Source organism: Podarcis raffonei, chromosome 5, assembly GCF_027172205.1.
Source record: "Podarcis raffonei isolate rPodRaf1 chromosome 5, rPodRaf1.pri, whole genome shotgun sequence".
NCBI lineage: Eukaryota > Metazoa > Chordata > Lepidosauria > Squamata > Lacertidae > Podarcis > Podarcis raffonei.
Window position 1 is genome coordinate 39,452,109 of NC_070606.1, and position 13,552 is coordinate 39,465,660.

General features: G+C 43.2%; 1 protein-coding gene across 1 annotated transcript; it reads right to left on the reverse strand.

The window, feature by feature from the left end:
* Positions 1 to 622: 622 nt before the first annotated feature.
* CCNJ (cyclin J) lies at positions 623 to 13,264 on the reverse strand. The gene is made up of 6 exons (XM_053388785.1): positions 13,175 to 13,264; positions 12,401 to 12,540; positions 6,888 to 7,098; positions 5,389 to 5,688; positions 5,128 to 5,287; positions 623 to 3,389 (listed from the first exon to the last, which is right to left on the reverse strand). Exons 2-6 carry the CDS (start codon positions 12,467 to 12,469, stop codon positions 2,993 to 2,995), a joined length of 1,137 nt encoding a protein of 378 aa, XP_053244760.1. The 5' UTR covers positions 12,470 to 12,540; positions 13,175 to 13,264; the 3' UTR covers positions 623 to 2,992.
* Positions 13,265 to 13,552: the final 288 nt, after the last annotated feature.

Below are 13,552 nucleotides of genomic sequence, written 5' to 3' on the forward strand. Positions count from 1 at the left end.
TTAGCCAGATTCAAAATGTTATATTGCTGGTTCAAGGACTTGTGTTTCTAATGACTACCCAGTGAAAGCAGCCTTGAATCAATATTCACCATAAAGGCAAGGGACCAAACCTCCTTTACCTTTGGATAATGTCTGAAATGGCATATTAGCCAGCGATTTGGTTCATTCTGTAGACACTCCTGCATACCATCCTATGCTCAATAGTCAGTGTCTTCCAAGTTTGCAGTTATGTATGCTTTGTATTTCCTTTAGTACAAGAGTAGAAATACATTGTTGAATAGCTAGCTGTAGAATTCTATGTCATCCTGTTAGCAATTGCCCTATAACCATGCTGATTTCAATGTGATTTCAGCATAAATAGCCTATAGTTCCACTGCTAGTTGTTTATAACCTAATACAGAAACATTTCCTGTCTTGCTTCCTCTCCTTCTTAGAAGAGGAGGATGTGTCAGTGGTGGAGTATAAAGTAGACCTTTTTTTGCTATAGATTTTTTAAAAAGTATTTCCTGCCTATTTTGTTTATAGAGTTAGCATATTTAAAAAACACACACATGCTGGGACATATGGTATGGAATGAGCTCCATTCAATTGCTGCAGACAAATATACACACCACTAGAGAGATGATTGCTCAAAACTAGTTTTATTTTTAAAATGAGTGCATGGCACTCAGCTGGAATTTTTTTATTGTAGACATTTCTCTTGCATGACCACGACACACAATTCCTTCAGTTGGAATTTCAAGTAGTGTGTGGATTCAGTGAAGATTGACCAAACCCATTTTTTTTATATAAAAAAGCAAGACCTGGAAATGGTTCACAGTGCATATTCTATTGTCAATATCCTGCTAGTATGTCAAAACTCAAAAGGCTACGGTAAATAATAAATAAATAAAAAATTCAGAGCAGAAAACCACAAACCCAATAGCACATAGTGGATCCTTTGAAGTCTAATGACTTAAATACAAACAATACCCTATTACACATAGGCTTTGCTGTTAACTAATTACCCTCCCCCAGTATTCCAGTGTTAATTATCAGCTAATGTTTGAGTGTACAGGCCTACAAAATAGACTTCTTTTGTATTAGTAACTCGTTTGCTGTCACACACATGGAGGATGAAAATGAACCCAATGTAAAAAACACACAAAACAAGTAACCTGCTGTTATTTCAAGTCATGGAATACCACAAGACTGTACATTCAACGTATTATTGAGGTAGTCAAACAATGAAGAGTCTTACATATAGTATTACAAACTAAGTTGAGTATCTTTCCTTTTCAGATGCATTCTGTAGTCCTTCATCCTCACATATTAAAGTGAAACCACCACAAGTGATACCATCAGACCTCCACCTCTTCTATTTGTAACCTTCTCTCTGCCCCTTTAAAGGACAGCATGTGAGAGGAAAACAAGACAATACTTAAAGACCTTAGGAAAGAAGTAGCAAGGACACTTTATCAAATTGGTGGTGGTCTCAGAATGTTCCCTTCTCTCAAAAACTCCTCACATTTGTCAAAGACACCCTGAAAATATATTATGGTATAAAATAATTGCCTCAGAGGATTGTTTCTCCTCTAAATTAAAGAAAAATTTTCTTGCAGCATATTCAGCTCTAGGAGAGCCTTTTCAATCAAGCAGTGCCATTTCCCTCAGAGCACCAAGTGTTTGGGGATGGTCCCTTTTGTGAGGAAAATCTGTTGACAATTTTTATATATACTTTCCCCTATCAAATCATACTATTCTTTTGAAAAACTTAATCCATCCCTAGACATCAGGAAGCAAGTGCTACCCTCTGCCTTCAACCATCATGGATTCCTTCTCACATCTACATCAGATAGGAAGCTAGAGAAGATGTAAGGTGTTCACCTATTTGCCACTCTGTTTCTGGTATGAACCCAAGTATAGGAAATTAAATAGCTAAAAACTATCACCTTTCTGATAGTTATGCACTTAACAGTTTTTGTAGAACTATCTAGTTCACATCAGAAAAATATCTGAATCACTATTAATATGATTGTAGAAACAAGAAGTTGTAGCTGTTCTGGTAGAGCCTGAGAACTTCAATCCCGTATTTGCTCTGCAACTATCATGTACAATGCTATGCTTCTTGAAAAGATTTAAATTGTACTTTCTCCCTATTTAAGTAGGAATTCAATACAATGGAGAAGAAAAAAAAAGGATTTGGGTCATAAATAGTTGGTTACATAATCTAGGGGAAACCACAAACAATATTCAGTTGGCTATGGTACACCCTTGGGTTTTGTTTGAAGATAGCACACCATTCTTCCCAATAGAAAGCACAATTTTGGATTAAGGGAGTAGTCTGGATGAGCATCTGAACTCCCTTTGGTATTTGCTATGGCCATTACCCTGAGTGAGGAAACCCAAGAACACTACTTAAATGATATACACCAGTATCAAAGTAGTTTGATTATTCCCTGAGTTAGTATGACAGTTTAGCTCTAAAATGGTTTCAGCAAACACTAAAGTACTCTGAAGTATGAGATATACAAAAAAGTTAACCCAAAGGGCATTCTAACACAAAATCTCATCCAAAGATCTTGAACGAGAGCAGAACTGCCAATTTCAGTCAAGAGGTTCTCTCCTCTCTCCCATGTGGCTCTCTATCTTGAAGGAAAGCATGGCACTTGGTGGAGTTTAAAGTCTTATTCAATACTGTATAGCGAAGGGTAGACGCAGTGGTCCCTTTAGAACCACACAGGATCATTCCTCTTCAGGGGAAGACAAACTAAGCCGGTGCAGCAGTTTCTCAGCATCAGTTTTAAGCGCAGGCTTCAACTGAACAAATACAACAACTGTGAACGGGGAGTAGTCCATCCTTCTCAGGTTATTAACACCTTATCAGTAGGTATAATCTCATATTAGCAGTTCCTGCAATTGAGTTACCTTTAAAAAAAAGTATTCAACTACTTCTCTGCTGTTAAGAGGAAAAATAGAGGACTGTCCTCCTTGCAGTGTTTTGCTGTAGTTATCACCTCTCAAAGCAGGGAGTAATGCAAGGATAACGTCCAGCGATCTGATAGCTTCGGTTGTAAGAAACACTTATACATGGCTTCACTTCTATGGGGACAGTTAGTGACATTCCAGCAGCCGTCTGTATATGACCTCTAGCCTGGACACCACCTTGTAAACCAGCTGGGCAAGTCTGCAGTGGATAAGACGACGTGTGGCCAGATGGCAGAATCTGCTGGCAGTTTTGCTGCTGCGCTGTCGGATGAAACTGCTGAGGAGTCTGATGTGCTTGAACATACTGGGGTATGTGCTGCTGTGGAGGCTGTGTGGTTGTTTGAAACAAACTGTGCTGGGCTGCTTGAGAACCGTGCTGTCCTTTTTGCTTGTTGGCTTCTTTTACATCATTATCATGGGCTCTAGAATGTAATATTAAAACCTTGTTTTACTATCCATTTTAGAGAGGCTGGAAACCAGAACCCACCCATCCCATGTATGTATGTATGTATGTATGTATGTATGTATGCAGGCATATTGGGGGGAGAGTATTTCTTCATATATCAAAGCCTACTTGATATGCATGGAAATTTCTGTGGGAAGAAACTGAGGATGTCTGTGTGGGGAGAGGAACACACATATGCAGGTGTGAACATTATTTACAATGCTTTAGATCCTGGCCCCTGTTTCTTCAACAATAGAACACAATAATAATCTCAGTATTCTGTTTCACTGACATTACCTCATGTAAAACAAATGTAACAAGCACTTTACATCCTCGTAAAACAATTGGACTGGGGGGGTGGTAAGAGACTTGTCAGAAAATAAGCAGCCTTCCAAAACAAATGCAGATCTGAATTTACATTGCAGATGCATTTTAAAAACAGCATCTAAGGTTGATTTTAAAACATGGTGTTTCTTTTTAACATATGCAGTATTTGGTATTTTTGAAAAAACAGTAAAGTAAACCAGAGAAGGGGAATCTGTGGCTCTTCAGTTGTTGGGCTCCAGTTTACATCAGCCCCAGTCAATATCACCAATGGGCAGTAGTTTCACTCCAACCACATCTAAAAGGCCACAGGTTTCCTATCCTTACAATAAAATACGCCTCAGAAGGTTATACTCTGAATGGCTATTAATTTTTTAATAGTTTCAGTATGCTTAATAAGCATACTGCATTCTGGCACCTTAAAGCTGCAATCCAAAACACTGTCATTTCTGAACATAGCTTGTTGAAATCGATAGGGCAAGCATGCAAGACCATGAGTTTAGCAGCAGGGCGTTAAAAGGGTATACTTGAAGCAAATGAATTCATGAATGTTTGAAACCGGTGACCGTTTAATCAAAAATAAGAAGTTTAATGTTTATCACCATCTGGTGGGTATGAATGAAACACAGAACTCCTGTCATCTTTACAACTTCCTGTATTTGACTTATTCTGGCTATCTTATGGATATTGTTAGATTAGTTTTTATGCTGTTAAACGTGTGTGCTTCTGCTCTTTCATTTTATTGTAGGTACATCACCCTGGGTACTTCAGTAGAAAGATAACCAATAAGTGCACTGATAGAAGTCAGACAAGGTACTGTTTATGCAACTATTTCTAAGGCACCAAAGCCACCACGGGCCAGATTTTACTTGCAGTAGTAATGCAAATCAAAACTCCACAATAAAAAGCCTACATAAAAATAGTTGTATGAATAAAGCCATCATACAATTTCAGACCTTCTAAAGTGGTGGATTGCAGGCTGAAGACAATGGATGCAGAGCAAGGCAGCACAAGGAGGGGGAAACCACATTCAAGTCAAAAGCCGATTTTGTCAAGTGGGTCCCAAGGAAGGCAAGATTAGAAAGTCCCCTTAATAAAGGCACTTTGTACCTTAGCCAAAACACACAAGGTTGAAGTCTGTGATAACTAGGATGAATTTCAGGCAGAAAAGGGGGAAGTCATTGGGGGGAAATAATAAAATGTGGCAATTATTGTGAAAGCATTCAAGCTAAAAACGAACCAGTTGCCAGAATCAAGAATGACACCAGCATGACTACCAGTTTCTTCAAAGTGATCACAAGACAAAACAAAACACATACACCCCACTGCATTCCACCACTTGGGCGATTTAAACCCACACAATCACGTTAGAGACTGCTTGAAAAACTTACACCAACAATCGTTCAATGCATGGCACCAGGAAGTCCCAGGAGTAGGCAGTAAGGCGATGGAGTCTTGCTGGCCACGTTGGAGAAAGACGCAAGATAATCCTTGAAGAAGCCACACATGCAGCAGCCACTAACGAAGGGGCATAATTTAAAAATGCATGATCTGGAGAGACATCGGAGGATCACGGTTTAGTCAAGCACAGTATTAGCTGTGTAACCTAAGTAACTATGGGGGGTCTTTAGAACAAAGCCATGAAAACGCACCTTGCAGGGATACTTCCAAAAAGTAGTCAGCATATTTTGCCATGTACAACTTTGTCTTGTCCAAGCAAACCATTGGCCATCCATCATGAAGATCGGACTCGTGAACGGCAATGGAGAGGTAATAATCAATGAAGTGAGCAGCTGTCGGGAGGCAGAGGTTCCACTGAAAGGTTTCCAGTAACAGCAGCTCCATGTGCAGCAAGTTCTGTTTGGTTACTACCAGGTTCATGTTAGTCATGCAACCCAAGCTGTTTAGCTGTTCAAGTTTAGGCACACTGTCTTCCTTCTCTTCAAATTTACCTTGAGGGAAATGAGAAGGTAAAATTCCATTACAGCTTAGGTACACAATGAAAACAAATGTATTTATGTTTTAGCTCCTCATGGAGGAACGGCAATGCCTAAAAAAGAAACGGATCAACGTTGCAAAATAAAACAAAATAAAAATAATAGCAGCTGCTATACAGCAGGGTTAGCCATCGGGGTGCCTTCCAGGAGTTAAAGCATAAATGTCATCATCCTCAACCATTGACCAGGCTGGCTGGGGCTGATGGGAGTTGAACAACGTCTGGAGAACAGCATGTTGGTCAGTCCTGCTACAGAGGATTAGCCAATTGCCACCACATCCTGCAAAAAGTTACAATGGGGATTCTGTTGCACTTGTAGTACCTTATATCACCTCATAGCGAAAAGCTGCAGAGGTAGATAACGGCCTAACCAGAACATATATACACTTTCTATTAAACATAAAGGATATACATTTACAAAATCTATGGTAGATCTGGTCCTCAGTTTTAAAATTAAATATAGGTTGCTCATTTAGGTTGACAATATAAATGGATTTATTTATATGTGTATTTTTTTAAGGCTTTGACAAAAGCGTTTTGAGTAGATTCATGGCAGATTTGGTTTGTCACTTCAGATATATTCACTGAGTAGAAAGCGATTGCTTTTTATTTGGGATGTATGCCATACTCAGTGCCGCGGTATCTGAAATAACCAGTTTTGGTTTCCGTATTTTTGCAAATGTGATAGAGGATTCTGATGTGGACAACTAGGTATAGTATCACAATATTTGAAATTCTGAGGTATTTCATCCTTTGTTAAATTGTGAAATCAATTGTCCAAAAGCTTCTGAGGCAGACACAACTTCTAGCAGGAATTCTGCTGCTCACCAAAGCCCTCTTCACAGAGTCCCGGAATGGATTAAATTCAAAAACCACAATACGACTGTACCTGAGGCAGGCCAGAGAGTAATGTGATATTAACACAGGATGTGGATATAAGAATGAGATTGAATCTACATAGAACAGTGCTTGTTGAGAAGCTGCCAAGGCCCTGTGTCTCCCTCACAATCCTTCGATATCATGCAGGGTGGTGTTTTTCTTTTTTCTTTTTGCATAGTTGTAGGACATGTAACAGACTGGAAAACTGAGGAGCTTTTAACCAAACAATGGGAAATATGATTTTCAAATCTGTTAATCCTGTTGCTTCATACTTACTCGCTAAAAGCAAACAGGAAAGAGCCACCACATGCAGCTGCTGAATGGATATGTCGTAACGGTCCATAAAGAGGTCCAGGAGATAAACAGCAAGATGGCGGGCAGCAGGGCAGAGCCTGAAGCGATTGCTCACAATGGCAATCAAGTCTGCAAAGTATCTTCTCAGATTTAACTGGGGAGACTGGCCTTTATAGGATGGAAGCTTCAGCTCCTAAGTGGAGAATAACAGGTACTTTAAAAAAAGACAGCCACCACTACACAGACATTGAAACTAACCAAAATTAAAGAAACTGAAGTCATTTTTAAGGTTTAGGAACCTAGGGTTTGCAGTTTCTTTTATTTTTTCCTACTGATAACACCACACTCCAGATCTTTTGATGACTCCACTCGGATGTTACATTTACAGTCACACCTTGGATCCCAAATGCCCTAGAATTCAGACGTTTTGGCTCCCGAATGCCGCAAACCCAGAAGTGATTCTTGCAGTTTGCGAACGATCTTTTGGAATCCGAACATCCAACAGGGCTTCTGATTGGCTGCAGGAGCTTCCTGCAGCCAATCAGAAGCCGTGATTTGGTTTTCGAACATTTTGGAAGTTGAACGGACTTCCGGAACGGATTCCATTTGACTTCCAAGGTACAACTGTATTTGTTGTTCTTATATCACTCCTCACCTCCTGCCAGAGCAGCTAACTACTGTCTTAAAACTCAATTACAAATAAAGCAGGGATTAAAATTATCAATGGATCAAAAACAACCCTTTAAAACACAACCACATTCCTGCAGCACCCTAGAAGATAGTTGCCAAGGTCTGTATATAGCCACCCAATGCCAGTCTCTGAAATGTGTCCTGTAAGTAGGAGCAGAAGCACTTTTACATAATGCCTCCCAGTCCCTACTCACAAGTCTAGCAGGATACCATGGTCAATGGTATCAAAAGTCACTGAGAAATCAAGGAAGAAGAACAGGGTCCAGGTAATCAGTTTCTTCCAAGAGTGCAAGAAGCTGGGCCGCCACAACCCTCTCGGGTACCTACCTTCCCTCCAAAGGGAAAGCCAGGTGGAAGTCATCAAATAGCTCTGGGTGCACCGCCATCTCACATAGCCACACATACACAACAGCCTGCACGCATCCAAATTAGCTACAATGAGTGGTGGGTTCAAAATGCACTTATCATCCAGCCCGTTTCATCAGCTGCAGCTCTTTCGAGTACCAGGGAACAGCACTGACTCCACAGCACTAGAAAGGACACTCAGGAACAATAGTGTTGACGGCCTGCCACATCTCCCTAGAGACTAAGGCCTTGACAGAATCACTAGCTCCATATGCAAGAAAATTCCACTGACCATTCAGGAATCCACTGGATTCCATAAGTGCCCAGGAGTGGGCCTTTTTTTGGTATTTTTATTTATTTATAACGTAACGGAGTATAACAGCAGGTGTCAAATAGAAGTAGAGATATATCTAGAATCAAACATATGGGAACAAATTTCCATACCAAAATTAAACATAGCAACAAAATACCACAAGGTTCCAAGTAACACAAATGGGTTTACGTTGTCCTGCACCTTATTACTGCAGTACATTATAAAAAGAGGCAGTTTTTGCACAAAAGCCTTATTTTGTTGCCTGTTCTCTCCGGTACTCACCATATATGTAAGGGTTGTTCATAGGCCTTTCCATCCCTACCACCACCACCCAAACTACTTTAGCCTTCAATCCTATTACTTGTCACAGTGCTCAAGTAACAGACAAGGCAAAAGGCTTCTTCAGCTAATCTAGAAGAGTAGACACCCCTATGCATATGAGCAGCTGGACAGTCCACTACATGGGCTTCTATTACATTAGCAAGATCTGCCTGTAATCTTTTGCCCAACATGGGACTTGAAACCTACAACCCTAAGATTAAGAGTCTCATGCTCTACAGACTGAGCCCAATTTCACAACACCTCTGTGGTGGAAAGGGTTACTGATCTCCAGCTCACAGCTGGACCAAGGGGAGGCAGCCAATTAGCACATCTGACTAGCGGGCATGCCAGCACTTATCACCTCTCCAGACTTGTTTGCACAAAACAGATGCTATGATCCATCTATTCGCATGTAAGTATCCAAGAATTCACTGGAGCTAAGAATACAAAATGCCAGCAAGTCTGTAGTCTAGGAAGTTATGAAAGATCATTACAATGAGCATTGGGTGTTGCTAGAACAGGGAAACTTTATCCAGCACTATATCCAAGGGCTCAGAAAATTTGGGCTCAGTCTGTAGAGCATGAGACTCTTAATCTTAGGGTTGCAGGTTCAAGCCTCATGTTGGGAAAAAGATTCCTGCATTGCAGGGGGTTGGAGTAGATGAGCCTTGTTGGTCCCTTCCAACTCTACAATTCTATGATTCGAAGTGTTCTTGGTTTTCACAGGGAAAACCACAGATAAAATGCTTTGACACACAAAGGCCTGAATTTACTTTACAGCTCAGCTGCCTTAGATAGCGATTATCCTTTGTAGTCAAGGGTTAACTGCAAGAGTCACTGCTTTAGTTACCTGACTCAGAGCAGTCAGCAAGGTGAGACATCACAGCCCAATGCTTTAAAAATAAACATACAACAGAGAATCACTTCCACTGAAGACAAGACAAGTCTATAATTAAAGTAATCAAGAAGGAATATCCCCAAATAATAGTTTGGATTCAGTTTGCAGCAAAGAATGATTTACTGCGGAATAAATCCAGAATTTCAGGATCTTTTTTTTTGAAGGCACATCTGACTTCAGCTATCTTTCTTAGCTTACACTGGGATCAACAAAGGCTTTAAGAAGCTGGCGAGAGAGCAGAAAAATGGGATGATAGTCACACAAACCACTCATGCTTCAAAACAGCTGCCAGGGCAAGTACACTGGTTTAGTTTCAAAGAGAGGTTGATGCTTCAGTTGTCAGTAGAACAGAATGGTGCAGCCCTGCTCCTGTTTGTGACCTATATGTGAGTATGCCTAAGGTGCTGTTCAGACAGATTAATGCTTAAAAGGCTGCAGTCCTAAGCATACTTACAAATATGTAAGTTCTGGTGCTTTCAGTTGTATTTACATCTGAGTAAATATGCTTAGAATAAGATGCATGCTCCCCTTCCTCAAGAGAGAATTGACCCAAAGTGTCATCCACATCCAGACCTTTACTCTTGCAGAATGCTGCTATAATTAAACATCATCAGCTGACATTTATAGCAGTGGTAACTGCTGAGAGTGCATTTGTACAACCAGAGGCAACTACACACACACACACAAACACACCAAAGGGTTCAGAAATAGGTGGCAACTATTTATGAAATTAACATAAGTGAAACAGTACAGAATATTAACTGGTAATTCCAGAAGAGTTGCCATCATTATTCCAGCAGGGGTTATGTGCCTTTAACAGTAGCACAAAACGCAGAAATTCAACCACTGCACCTGTTGAATTTCTACCCTGTTTAAAACCACAGGAGTCCTGCCAGAAACAGGTGGCAACACAACTCCAGAGCAGATAACGTGCATTTGTTTATTATTAAAAAGCTAAAATCAAGCAGACATTCCAGATGGAAACCCAACATTTTAAGTTGGGCAGCCTAAAAGATTTGTAAGTAAGAAATGTTCTCACACTGGTCCTTTGAGGAAGACCGCTGCATTTTTATTGCAGTCTGCCTCTAGTCTAGGGGAAAGAGACAAATAGAGCTCATAGGCTGGCAATTTCCGACTAGGATCTATAGCACTAGCCAGCTGTCTAATGTCCCTTTAACGACTATGACCCAGCCTCTCCCACAGTTGTTCCTGCCGCCCAGCAACCCACTATCACATTTTATTCATTCTTTAGGTAGTTCCCATGAAACTCTGGCTCAATAGCCCAGTTAAGCAGCCTTGAACTTCCATACAGCACAACGGGCTTTGGGACAAGGCATCTGAAGTTGTCTTGATGATGATTTATTTCAAAAAAAGTAAAACCCTTTTGTATAGGAGGTAGAATAAAGCCTTTTATGATCAGGGATGAGTCACTTTGGGAAAAGCCAAGACTAAACAGGTTCTCACAATTCCTGAATGAGTAGAGAGAAAATAAACAGGTCCCTCAATGAAGTTACTATCTGAATAGGAGTTTCATCTCCACATGCTGTTCAATTAAGAAAGTAAAGCTGATCAAGCAAAAGAAAAGTTTCAATGAACTCTTTGAAGACAATGCAAAGTATATTACCCTTTGTTTCTATAGGTGCTGGAAAGCACTTTGCATGAAACCTTTGACTCAGCCACCCTTCTTGATTCTCAGAAGGAACATTTCAGACTCCTTTGCAAAAGCAACAGGTCCAGTTTCAAATGCTCACAAATATACATACATCTGGCAGACACCATGACTCAGAAGACAGACAGCCAGGCACAGATCTGTGAGATCTAAGTTTCATCTCTGTCACAGACATATAATGCAGCCTGAAGCAAGTTGTGTGGGCAGTCTGGGATGTTTACCTTAGGCCCCAGTTCAGAGAAAGGTGAAGTCTGATCCTAGGCAGTTTTAGGACACCAGCTTGGAGTCTAACTTTGCTTCCATGAACAGAATACAGTGGTACCTTGGGTTACATACGCCTCAGGTTAAAGACTCCACTAACCCAGAAATAGTACCTTGGATTAAGAACTTTGCTTCAGGATGAGAACAGAAATCGTGCTCTGGCGGCGCGGCGGCAGCTGGAGGCCCCTTTAGCTAAAGTGGTGCTTCAGGTTAAGAACAGTTTCAGGTTAAGAACGGACCTCCAGAACAAATTAAGTACTTAACCCGAGGTACCACTGTACAGTACATAGAACATTGCTTTGGCAACTTTCCCCTCCCTACCCAGTCTCCTTCAAAAACTGTTCCTAGTGGCTGGGAGGCCCTGGTACACTGTGCTGGGTGCACATGAAAGTTGACAGAGTTGCCCTGTCCCATGAGAGAACAAAGCAGCTTAGGAATTAAAGCCACCGGGGCCAATGGGATTTAATGTACCTAAGCTTTATGGTGCAACCCTATGAGTGTCTACTCAGAAGCAAGCCCCATTCAGTGAGAAATACAAGGCCGGTTATCAAGATGGATTTAAAGCACAACTAACTTTCAGGGCATAAGGGCCTCAGAAGCAAGTCCCTCTTAATTCCCAACAAGCATGCAGTTAAGTTTCCCCACCTGCACGTGAACATATTAGCAACTTTGCTCCTGAAACAGCCCTGTGAACGAACACAGGACTATGAAATCCATCTGGAGGTAAACAGGCGGCCCATAGGCACGGCCTTCCTGCAAAATGTAAACGCTGGGGACAAAAGAGTGAACGCAGGAAGCCGTTTGATGCGCCCAATGTGGGGTGGGAGGAGGACAGAGAGAAAGAGCAGCAGGCAGCTGTTTCGCCCTGTCACTCAAAAGAAGCAAACTTAATTCTAGCACTGAGCAGCCCGAGAACTACCTTCACCCGGAGCAATTAAAAAAAAAGAAAAGTGGGGAAAAGTGGTAGAACACGATGGTGCCCTGATGATCCGAGTTACCTTGTAGCGAAGCGCTTGGTGGATGTCGGCAGCGAGCTGTCCTTTCCACCACTGCCCCTCTAGCTCCATGGGACAGGGTGAGGCGGCCGGGAATCAGCAGCGGGCGGCGGCGGCAGCAGCAGCAGCAGCAGCACCGAAGCCTGCACAGGAGAGGGAGCGGAAGCAGCCCGGGCTCAGACCCCCTTTTCCAGGGCCGCCGCTTGCGCCCACTTAGAAGCAACCGGGCAACCCACCCCACCCCTCCCCGCCGAGCTACGAGAACTCCGCGATCCCCTCCGCTCCCTCTTTCCAGGGAGGGAGGCCGGCCGAGGAAGCTGCGCTTGAAGCCACGCAGCTGATCCCACTCAATGCACGTCGAGAGAGAGGCGCGCAGGGGATCCTCGGGAGAGCAAGAGAGATCGAGCTCGGAGTTTTTGGTGCCGCGCCCGTCGGATCCCCCTGGTGGGAAGCGGGGAGCCTGGGGTTGCATTAAAGGGCGGCGGCGCGGTGGGCGCCCAGCTGAGCTTCGGAGGCGGCGGAGGACGTCTTGGCCTCTTGACAAGGGCTGCGGGGAAGAGCGAGCGCCGACCACCTCCTCCCCGCCCAAGACCGTCCCGCAGCAACTGCCAACTTTCCTCCTCCTTGTGGAAAGCGAGAGCGCAGCGCCAGATGAAGCTACAACAAAGGGCTTGACACGCTTCCTCCGTCTGCTGCCCGAGCTTGCCTCTGGAGAGTCCCCTTCTCCTCCTTCTTCGGAGCTCCGCGCAGCCCCGCCGCCTCCTCCTCTCCACTTACCCGGAGTTTGCCCAGCTCCACTTCTCTCTTTACAGCCCCCGGGCCAGCAAGAGATCCACCTCGGGGATCTCCCCGGGCATCGCCCCGCCTTGAACGCCGATCAGCAGCAGCTGCAGCAGCAGCCTCAGGCTCGGCATCCCGCGGGAGCTGCGCTCGTCGCCCGTCGCCATCCGGCGGAGCGGCTCCCTCCGTCCATTGTTAAAGGGGCTCCGAGAGCGACTCTGTATACAAAGACAGAGAGCCGGACACATGCGGCCGCGCCTCCGCCAATCGGCGCTCGCCTTACAACTCCGCTCCGGCCGCGCGCTCCAATCAGCGCGCGCCATCCACTCCCTTACCCCCAGCCGCTGCCATATGCGCTGGAAGTTTTTGGGCCAA

Excerpts from the sequence above, each read along its gene's own strand:
- CCNJ (XM_053388785.1), bottom strand. The coding sequence starts at position 12,469 with ATGGAGCTAGAGGGGCAGTGGTGGAAAGGACAGCTCGCTGCCGACATC. Across the intron at positions 5,288-5,388 it reads TTTGGAAGTATCCCTGCAAG|ATCATGCATTTTTAAATTAT; the intron begins GTGCGTTTTCAT and ends ATGTCTCTCCAG. Across the intron at positions 3,390-5,127 it reads TGCATTGAACGATTGTTGGT|AGCCCATGATAATGATGTAA; the intron begins GTAAGTTTTTCA and ends ATTACATTCTAG.